At 41.9% G+C, this 11,644-nt stretch overlaps 1 protein-coding gene across 11 annotated transcripts in view; it reads left to right on the forward strand.

Annotated features, from left to right (window-relative positions):
• The window catches only part of mrtfba (myocardin related transcription factor Ba), a 240,623-nt gene that overhangs the window by 211,524 nt on the left and 17,455 nt on the right, over positions 1–11,644 (forward strand). For 10 of the 11 annotated variants that reach the window (XM_087997621.1, XM_087997624.1, XM_087997620.1 and 7 more), the window contains 2 exons: positions 2,844–3,109; positions 7,106–7,256. In XM_087997621.1, coding sequence (XP_087853747.1) covers positions 2,844–3,109; positions 7,106–7,256 — 417 coding nt within the window. The remainder of the gene's footprint in view (positions 1–2,843; positions 3,110–7,105; positions 7,257–11,644) is intronic. The other variant, XM_087997628.1, reaches the window with a different exon arrangement.

Below are 11,644 nucleotides of genomic sequence, written 5' to 3' on the forward strand. Positions count from 1 at the left end.
ATATCTTTTAAATGTCTTTTGGACTGTTTTATTGCAGTAAAAATGCTATTTAATGCAAATTTTATGAAGTAAGCGACCTAATTTTCTGAAGCTGCTATATTTTGTCCTGTCTGTCCAGTGAATTATTTTCAATCACTGGAAAATGGTGCAATAGTACAGTAGGCAAGATAGCAAAAATAAATTTAAAACTGGACCTTATGACACCTACAGTTATAGTGATGTTGAGAATAATTGATATAATACCATTTTCTGGAATCAGTCTCCTAGGTTGGTGGACTGGAGATTAAGCCAGCACATTTAGCATTATACTGCACTTTGAGGATTCATAGTGGGTAAGACACCAATCCCACACGCACAGTTCAGCAAAGACATAAGAAAAAGCTCTAATTCTGACATGATATGGAGATGCCGGTGTTGGACTGGGGTGTACAAAGTTAAAAATCACACACCAGGTTATAGTCCAACAAGTTTAATTGGAAGCACTAGCTTTCAGAGCTCTGCTCCTTCATCAGGTGGTTGTGGAGTGAAAGATTGTAAGACACAGAATTTATAGCAGAAGTAAACTTTTGCTATAAATTCTGTGTCTTACAATCTTATACTCCACAACCACCTGATGAAGGAGCAGCACTCCGAAAGCTCGTGCTTCCAAATAAACCTGTTGGACTATAATCTGGTGTTGTATGATTTTAACTCTGAAATGATCTCTTTCCTATAAAGCAATTTCAGGGAAACAGACTTGAACTAACATGAGTCAAGAGTGTGGTGCTGAAAAAGCACAGCAGGTCAGGCAGCATCCGAGGAGCAGAAAAACTGACGTTTCGGGCAAAAGGCTTTTCCAGCACCACACACTCAACTCTAATCTCCAGCAACTGCAGTACTCACTTTCGCCTAGTTGAACTAACATGACATGTGCTAACACTTCACTTCAATTATTGTACAGTTCTGGTACATGTTCTCAGTATGGTTACACTATTTTATAGGATAAACCCACAATTTTCAAATATCCAACTTATATTAAAATGATTATTGGAAAGCTATAAAAAAAGTGATGAATTTTCTTAATGTAGGAGTCCTACTTTTAAGAGTGTGCACTAATTCCCTACAAATGGGGGCAGTAAGGTTGGTCAGTGGTTAGCACTATTGCCTCACAGAAGCAGGGACCCAGGTTCGATTCCAGCCTCAGATGACTGTGTGGAGTTTGCACATTCTCCCCGTGTTTGCGTGTGTTTCCTCTGAGTGCTCCGGTTTCCTCCTACAATCCAAAGATGTGCAAGTTTGGTGAACTGGCTATGCTAAATTGCCCATGGTGGTCAGGCATGTGTAGGTTAGGTCTATGAGTCAGGGTAAATGTAACAGAATGGGTCTGGGTGGGATACTCTTCGGAGGGCCGATGTGGACTTGTTGGGCCGAATGACCTGTTTCCACACTGTAGAGACTCTAATTTTAATTCTAACAAATGAATACTCAGCTTGAAGACAAGTGCATTTTAATGAACACCTTTAGGGTGAAGGTTTGCTCGCTGACCTGTAGGTTTGATATCCAGACGTTTCATTACCTGGCTAGGTAACATCATCAGTGGCGACCTCCAAGTGAAGCGAAGCTGTTGTCTCCTGCTTTCTATTTATATCTTTCTCCTGGATGGGGTTCCTGGGGTTTGTGGTGATGTCATTTCCTGCTCGTTTTCTGAGGGGTTGATAGATAGCATCTAGATCTATGCGTTTGTTTATGGCGTTGTGGTTGGAGTGCCAGGCCTCTAGGAATTCTATGGCATGTCTTTGCAACGAGAATTCCTAGAGGCCTGGCACTCCAACCACAATGCCATAAACAAACGCATAGATTTAGATGCCATCTATCAACCCCTCAGAAAACGAACAGGAAATGACCACCACAAACCCCAGGAACCCTATCCAGGAGAAAGATATAAATAGAAAGCAGGAGACAACAGCTTTGCTTCACTTGGAGGTCGCCACTGATGATGTTACCTCGCCAGGTAATGAAACATCTGGATATCAAACCTACAGCTCAGCGAGCAAACCTACACCCTAAACCTCAACCTGAGCTACAGACCTTGCAAAAATGAACACCTCTTGTACCATCACAGCGTGGGAGTTAAATTTCTCCTGTTAATTTTACTGCAAATGGTGGCAACAGTACAAAAAGGCCGTTCTCATTTAATTGTCCACCAAGTTGCATACAATTCTGGTTGCCCTTCTATAGGAAGGATGTTTTTAAACTTGAGAGGGTGCAGAATTTATACGGATGTTGTTGGGACTGGAGGGTTTGAGTTTTAGGGAGAGGCTGAATAGGCTGGGACATTTTTAAATCGAGGGGCTTTGACAGGGTGAACAGCCAAGGTCTCTTTCCAAGGCTGTGGGAGTCCAAAACTAGAAGGGATTGGTTTAAGTTAAGAAGGGAAAGATTTTAAAAAAGAACCTAAGAGGTAACTTTTTCACGCAGCCAGCGATGCATGTATGGAACGATCTGCCAGAGGAAGTGGTGGAAGCAGGTACAATTATAGCATTTAAAAGGCATCTGGGTGGGTATATGAACAGGAAGGGTTTAGAGGGATATGGGCTAAATGCTGGTAAATGGAGCTGGATCAGATTAGGATGTCTGATCGTCTCAGATGAGTTGGACCGAAGAGACTTTTTCTGTGCTGTATGACTCTCCCTTTTCTGTTAAAATTATGAACAGGAGGAATATATATGTTTTAAATACTAAGCAAATTACCCGAGGAATAGTCATTCTAATAAATGCATATTCTAGTTACAATCAAGAAATTGTTTGTGAATAGTTGGGCACTAATCTGGAACTGAAGTCTTTCTGCATCAATTTTACACCAGCAAAGCCAACCCAAAACTGCAGCCGACAAGAACCGGAGCAAGAAAAACAAGGATCTTAAACCCAGAGTGAAGCAGCTGAAGTACCATCAGTATATCCCACCAGACAAAAAGCATGAGAAAATTGAACTTCCCATGGACACAAACTATTCCCGACTTCTGCAACAACAGCAGCTTTTCCTCCAGCTGCAGATCCTGAGTCAACAACAGCAACACTACAATTATCCAGCCATTCTGCCTGCACCACCAAAGTATGTAGCACATACCAGGTGATTTCCTTTCAAGCCTCTAAAAGTATTGTCTAGCTTTGGCCTTGTGTTGTTTCTCCAGTATCTGTCTGCTACATGTTCGAATGTTTTTCCCAATTACACTTTATTGTGCCGGTCTTGCATCCTGAAATTTGAACCTGCAGCAATCAAATTCAGTTTTAGGATAAAAGTAATTTTATTTTTTTTCTTTGTAACTGAATGGGATGTGAATGGCTCCTTAGGTGCTGTGCAGATCTGGCTTTCCCAGTATTACAAGCAATTGTTGACATGTGGGAGACTGAAGTTTGCTTTGCTATAATTTTCTCTTGGGAAAAAGTGAGGACTGCAGATGCTGGAGATCAGAGCAGTTTCCTGAAGAATGGCTCATGCCCGAATCGTTGATTCTCCTGCACCTTGGATGTTGCCTGACCTGCTGCGCTTTTCCAGCAACACATTTTCAGCTATAATTTTCTCTTGCCATTTTGATCCTTTTTGGTCATGTTAGCTCTGATTTTTACTGAGCTCCAATTATAGTGACTACAGCATACTGTTTCTGGTTATTGATGCATGTACTGCAGCACACTTTCTGGTAGGGATATATTAGACTGGAATGTCATTGTTGGGGGGGTCATATCTACATTACCTGCAGCAAATTGTTGCTGGGATATAGAAGAATACAGCGCAGTACAGGCCCTTGGGCCCTCGATGTTGCGCCGATCCAAGCCCACCTAAACTACACTAACCCACTATCCTCCATATACCTATCCAATGCCCTCTTAAATGCCCATAAAGAGGGAGAGTCCACCACTGTTACTGGCAGGGCATTCCATGAACTAACGACTCGCTGAGTGAAGAACCTACCCCTAACATCAGTCCTATATCTACCCCCCCTTAATTTAAAGCTATGCCCCCTTGTAATACCCGACTCAATACGCGGGAAAAGGTTCATACTGTCGACCCTATCTAACCCCCTAATCATCTTGTACACCTCAATCAAGTCACCCCTAAACCTTCTTTTCTCTAGTGAAAACAGCCCCAAGTGCCTCAGTCTTTCCTCATACGATTTTCCTTCCATACCAGGCAACATCCTGGTAAACCTCCTCTGCACCCGTTCCAATGCCTCCACATCCTTCCTATAGTATGGCGACCAAAACTGCACACAATATTCCAGATGCGGCCGTACCAGAGTCTTATACAACTGCATCATGACCTCAGGACTCCGGAACTCAATTCCTCTACCAATAAAAGCCAGTACGCCATATGCCTTCCTCACCGCACTATTTACCTGGGTGGCAACTTTCAGAGATCTGTGTACATGGACACCAAGATCCCTCTGCTCATCCACACTACCAAGTATCCGACCATTAGCCCAGTACCCCATCTTTTTGTTATTCTTCCCAAAGTGAATCACCTCGCACTTAGCTACATTGAATTCCATCTGCCACCTTTCTGCCCAGCTCTGCAGCTTCTCTATATCCTGCTGTAACCTGCCACATGCTTCCTCACTGTCAACAACTCCTCCGACTTTCGTGTCATCCGCAAACTTGCTCACCCAACCTTCTAACCCCTCTTCCAGGTCATTTATAAAAATGACAAACAGCAATGGTCCCAAAACAGATCCTTGCGGAACACCGCTAGTGACGGCACTCCATGAAGAAACTTTGCCATCAACTACTACCCTCTGTCTTCTTCCATCCAGCCAATTCCTAATCCAAACCTCCAACTCACCCTCAATGCCATATCTCCGTATTTTCTGCAGTAGCCTACCATGGGGAACCTTATCGAACGCCTTACTAAAATCCATATATACCACATCTACCGCTTTCCCCTCATCAACCTCCTTCGTCACCTTTTCAAAGAATTCAATAAGGTTTGTGAGGCACGACTTGCCCTTCACAAAACCATGCTGACTATCCTTGATCACATTATTCCTATCTAGATGTGCATAAATCCTATCCCTTACAATTCTCTCTAAGACTTTGCCCACAACAGAAGTGAGACTCACCGGCCTATAGTTACTAGGGCTATCCCTACTCCCCTTTTTGAACAAGGGAACCACATTTGCTATCCTCCAGTCTTCTGGGACTACTCCTGTAGACAAAGAGGACATAAAAATCAAGGCCAATGGCTCTGCAATCTCCTCCCTTGCTTCCCAGAGAATCCTAGGATAAATGCCATCAGGCCCAGGGGACTTATCTATTTTCACCTTTTCCAGGATTTCCAACACCTCTTCTCTACATACCTCAAAGCCATCCATTCTACTTATTTGTGCCTCAGTATTCTCATCGACAACAATGCCCTGTTCCTGAGTGAATACTGAAGAAAAGTATTCATTCAGTGTCTCCCCAATATCTTCCGCCTCCACACGCAACTTCCCCCTACTATCCTTGACTGGACCTATTCCTACCCTAGTCATTCTTTTATTCCTAACATACCTATAGAAAGCCTTAGGGTTTTCCCTAATCCTATCTACTAAGGACCTTTCATGTCCCCTCCTTGCTGCTTTTAGCTCTCTCTTCAGGTCCTTCCTGGCTACCCTATAACTCTCAATCGCCCCAATTGAACCTTCACGTCTCATCTTGAGATAGGCCGCCCTCTTCCATTTAACAAGGGATTCCAATTCCTTATTAAACCACGGCTCCCTCGCACGACCCTTTCCTACCTGCCTGACAGGTACATAATTATCAAGGACACTCAATAGTTGCCCCTTGAACAAGTTCCACATATCATTTACACTCTTGCCTTGGAGTCTACTTTTCCAAGCCACACATCCTAAGTCATGCCTCACCGCATCATAATTTCCCTTACCCCAGCTATAATTCTTGCCCTGTAGTACACACTTATCCCTCTCCATCACGAGTGTAAAAATCACCGAATTATGGTCACTATCCCCAAAGTGCTCACCTACCTCTAATTCTAACACCTGGCCTGGTTCGTTACCCAGAACCAAATCCAGTATGGCCTCACCTCTTGTTGGCCTGTCTACATATTGTGTCAGGAAACTCTCCTGCACACATTGAACAAACACTGACCCATCTAACGAACTTGAGCTATAGCTTTCCCAATCAATATCAGGAAATTACACTGACTGTAGCAAATTGTTGCTGGGATATATTTACACTGACTGACTGTAGCAGACTGCTGCTGGGCTATGTTTACATTGTTTCATGAATACATTTATGTGGGCTGCAGCACACTGTTGCTGGGCTATAGTTAGACTGATTGCGGCACACGTTTTCAGGGATATATTTACATGGGCTGCAGCATACTGTTGCTGGGGTAAATTTACATGAGCCGCAGCAAATTGTTGCTGGGTCATATTTACATGGACTGCGGTAATCTATTGCTGATGTATATTTTTGACTGCAGTATTTTACTGCTGACGTGTAATTACATGTATTGTAGCTTATTCTCCAGTATTTTACCCAAGTGTGTGCAGAGGAACCTCGATTATCCAAAGGACCTGGATGGGGAGTATTTCATTCAATTAATTGAATTTCTGATTATCAAAAGCTGGATAACATAGTTTAGCCAAGCATTGGGACCTTGTGATCTTGCCAGATAATCCGATATTCAGTTAATCGAATGCCAGATAATCGAGGTTCCTCTGTATACCAACATAATTAAAGAGTAAGGGTTAGCAGGTTATACAATTGAGGGAGGTAAAGCCATCAAACCCAAACCTGTTTTTCCCTGATTTCCACATGTGGAATCTTTCCCGCAAACTGACCACATTTTGAGATAGAATTCCCAGTTCACATTCTCCCCCAGTTTGGGAATGCAGAGTTCAGTATAGTCATAGCCTCACATGCTTTTTAACCTCCACGTAATATTAGAAACGAATGTACTTTCACCTTTTTTAAAAACAAGTGGTTGCTATATGTTTAAATGACAAGTGCATTGGCTTAATGTGGAAGGCACACAAAGAAAAAAAAAATCAGAATTATTGTCTGGCTGGTGTTGATTATGTGATAACAAGCTTATTATTTAACAACTGTTACTGTACCTTCATTCCAGGTCATGTAATGATAACCAGCCAACTAGCAGCATAACCACATCCACTACACTGGCTAATTGTGCACCAGCATTATCATCATATGTCACACTGCACAACAGCACACCATGCTGGAAGTTGGGAACTCTCCCCTCTAATCTGGATGACATGAAGGTAGGTATATGTTTATAAATAATGCAAAGAATATCCTTACCTACTTCCAAATGCACTGGTGAGGTTAAAATTGTGTATTTTGCTTTTGATAGTTTCTATATATAAAATGAGCTAATTGTTTTAAACTGGTTGAGGAACAGCCGGTTTATTTTGATAAACAAAAATTTGTACTTCCTCCACATTAGAAGATTATTCTAGTCTGAGGACAACTGCATGAACTGATTTAGTTTAAGGCAACAGTTCTCTGTCAAACCACTAAAGAAAACACCACATAGAGCTAGGGGAGTAAATCTAATGGTGAGGTCTGTGTCTGTTTAGGCAGCAACCCTTGGGTTTCAGCCAGGTAAAGATCACCACGTGTCAAAATCCTATGTACTTCCTTTAGGACTCCAGTTTACTTATTGAATAGGACTGATTGCCTGAATCATTTAGATGCTTTGGGGATCTAGACTGGCTCCTTTTAAAATAACACAATTAGCATCATCAAAGTAAACCAATAGGGCCCATTTTGAGTTTTGGAATTGATACATAAAATGAAGAAACTAGATCAGAGTTCTCGGGTGACATTTGTGTATTGAGATAGTTGTATTTACCTGATGATTAATTTGCTCAGTTTTAATAGAGAACACAATTAGACAAAGATTAACAGCTGCAACGTAAATGAAGCTGCATTAAAATATCTGCCGCTAAATGGTCTTGTCTATGGTTCTTGTAACTTTGACATCTGCTTCCCGTTGCATGCATGTTTGATCAGATGATTGCTTTCATTCCTACATGATTTAATCTATAACTTTGGAAAGCAGACGATTAACAATTGCAGTGGTGCAGTACTGCCACCTCCTGTATGCTTTTGGTTAACAACTTTCTACCAAATCTGCTGCTGCTTTAGTTTTTCCCCAAATGATGATGCTTTCAGCATTTCTCTTGTAATTTATTACAGATTTTTAAAGGTAAGAGCACTGAACTTCTCTATCTAAGCTAAGTACAAGAATGAACATTCCCCAAAGGAAACTTCCATATCCGCCACAGATTCACCTGTACCTCCACACATATCATCTATTGCATCCTTTGCACCCGATGTGGCCTCCTCTATATTGGGGAGACGGGCCGCCTGCTTGCGGAGCGTTTCAGGGAACACCTCTGGGACACCCGGACCAACCAACCCAACCACCCTGTAGCTCAACATTTCAATTCCCCCTCCCACTCCACCAAGGATATGCAGGTCTTTGGACTCCTCCATCGTCAGACCACAGCGAAACGACGGTTGGAGGAAGAACACCTCATCTTCCGGCTAGGAACCCTCCAACCACAAGGGATGAACTCGGATTTCACCAGTTTCCTCATTTCCCCTCCCCCCAGCCTGTCTCAGTCAAATCCATCAAATTCAGCACCGCCTTCCTAACCTGCAATCTCCTTCCCGACCTCTCCGCCCCCACCCCAGTCTGACCTATCACCCTCACCTTGACCTCTTTCCACCTATCACATTTCCGAAGCCCCTCCCCCAAGTCCCTCCTCCCTATCTTTTATCTTAGCCTGCTGGACCAACTTTCCTCATTCCTGAAGAAGGGCTAATGCCCGAAACGTCGATTCTCCTGTTCCCTAGATGCTGCCTGACCTGCTGCGCTTTTCCAGCAACACATTTCCATCTCTGATCTCCAGCATCTGCAGACCTCACTTTCTCCACAAGAATGAACATGCAAATTCGAAGAAACTATACATGATTTTGGTCATGACCCTGGCAGTTCATAAGTTAGTTACAGAGGAGGAAGGTCATTGGCTATCTTAAAATTATTTATCAACAATACTTTAAAGTCTAACAAGTAATGCTTCTATCTCTTCCATGGTTCTTGACAGCTATACCACCAGCTAGCAAGCTAATAATTGGAGACACTCCCGTGATATAGGATGCTTGGCAGGGTCAGGTCGGAGGTTCCCAATAGACATATCTGAACATTACCATTGGGATCAGTAGATGTTTGAAACCTGATGCTTTTAAATTGGATTTGGGCAAAGTGAATATATAATATATTTATTTCAGGCATATTCCTGACAATCTGCTGCTTTAATTTGAATGCAGTTTATAGTAAAACTGTTAAAATTATCGGAGTTATTTATTTCAGTTAACTTCTGTGTTTGCATAGCTCCCATAAACTATTTTCAGAACCTCAAGCATTGATGAATGTGTATTTAAAACCATAAGAAATAGGAGCAGCAGTATACACGTTGCGTCTTCTCCACCATTCAATGGGATCATGGCTGATCCAGTACCCCTCATGTCCACTTTCCTGCCCTTTCCCCACAGCTCTTGATTGCTGACCGAACATGAATCTACCAATCTTAGCCTTAAATGTACACAAAGCCTCATGTCGCAAGGAGTTCCAAAGGCTTTCTACCCCCTGAGAAATATTGCCTTATTTCTGGATGTTTTCACCATTTTTACACATGGTTAGAAAATGACATTTAAACAAAAACTGATCAAAGATGCAATTTGAAAAATTAGGACACTTTTTTAAAAATTGTTAATGGGATGTGGGTGGCATTAGCAAGGATGACATTTGTTATCCGTCCATAATTACCCTCAGACTGAGTGGTTGGGCAGGCCATTATGAAGGGCAGTTAGAAGTCGATCACATCGCTGTCTGGTCTGGAGTTATGTTGGCAATATGTCATTCTGTAAAGGATGTTATTGAACTGAATGGATTTTGACACAATCAGTGATCGTTATGTAGTCTCCATTATTGTCATTAGCTTTATATTCTGGATGTTATTAATTATGTTCAAATTCCATATTAGAACCCCTGTCCCCACAGCATAAGTTTTAGGCCTCTGGATTATTAGAGTTGAAAAATGTGATGCTGGAAAAACATAGCAGGCCAGGCAGCATCCGAGGAGCAGGATTACTCGTGCAGTAACATTACTACAATGCCACTGTCTCCAGAAAAAAATATACTTTCCAATTAAAAGGATACTGCACATGTAATGTTTTTAAAAAAAGGCAGGTTCAAAAAAACAGAAGACTACAGGGAGAGGAAATGCAGTCCTCTCCTGTTGAATAGAATCTAGAGTTTTCAATTGAAATGCCCCACAAAAGTGAGGCAACATAATGAATGCATCATTAATATAATGCTGTTTGAAGTGTTTCCAATGGAACAAGGCAAATTGGGTTATCACTTGCTCTGTATGTTCACTTTATTGTATACTAAGGCAGTGTAACCCATGAAGACTATTTTTTGGAATATGAAGTTGCAGAATATGTATCAGGTCTGTGTTTTTTTTTTGAATGTCAAAGATGGAGCTATGTGGTGTTCACTTATTGATTTAAGCAAGGCCATATAGCTTTTGTCGAAGCTGGATTTGGTACATCTTTGAGACAAGCTGGCACTAGCTGCCTTCAGGTTGAAAAGCTTGCAAGCAAAGATAGCTCCCTTGATCTTGCTCTCGCTCTGACCCTCTGTGAATGAAAAAAACTTCAAAGACTCTGAACTTAAGAACTTGTAACTCAAACAAAGACCTAGGTCCAACTCACTAGTTTCTGAATTTAGGATTTTCCATCACTAAAATCCTTAAAGAAAAATCTGAGAAAACCTCATCATTCTACCCTTGCGATTTTGATGTAAAGAATTCCTTCCTATTTGTGAAGGAATGTGTACGCATGTTTGGCTTTGTGATGACATGTAGAGTAGTGAAGCTTGATTACTTGTGCACTCTTCCCATCAGAGTTGTGAAAATGATTTTTCAATCAGCCATGCATCTGATTGATAATGGACTGAAAGCTGGAACAACGGGCTGCCTTTAGGGAAATGAATCAGTATAATCAATGTACTTACCCAGAAGGGGAAAGGTAGGCCAAGCACAGCCAGGGCTCCTTGGAGAACAAAAGAAAGAGTAAGGTGAGATTCATGCATGGAGATAGACGTCTGAGGTACCAAATGAGTGTTTTGCATTTGTCCTTTCTAAGGAAGAAGCTGGTTGTCCAAGTATTGGTGAAACAAAGTTGTTGAGACTCTGGATTAAAACCTGATAAAGAGGAAGTATTGGATAGGCTGGCTATAAGGTTGATAAGGAGAAAGTGAGGGTTGCAGATGCTGGAGATCAGAGCTTAAAAATGTGTTGCTGGAAAAGCGCAGCAGGTCAGGCAGCATCAAAGGAACAGGAGAATCGACATTTCGGGCATTGATAAGTCAGCAGTACTGGGTGAGTTGCTTCCAGTAATACTGGGAAATAAGGACAGAAATTAGGGCAAGAAACGAGGTGTAGTGATGAACAGTCATTTCTTGGATTGAAACAAAGCATATTTCAGTGGCAAGTGTACAGAGTATTACTTTGCTTGATCTGTATTCATGACTTATACATGGGTGTGTATTTCAAAGTTTGCAGATGACGCAGTT

This window comes from Chiloscyllium plagiosum, unplaced genomic scaffold (genome assembly GCF_037043375.1).
Source record: "Chiloscyllium plagiosum isolate Xiang-an unplaced genomic scaffold, Cpla_swu_hap1 HiC_scaffold_20, whole genome shotgun sequence".
Lineage (NCBI taxonomy): Eukaryota > Metazoa > Chordata > Chondrichthyes > Orectolobiformes > Hemiscylliidae > Chiloscyllium > Chiloscyllium plagiosum.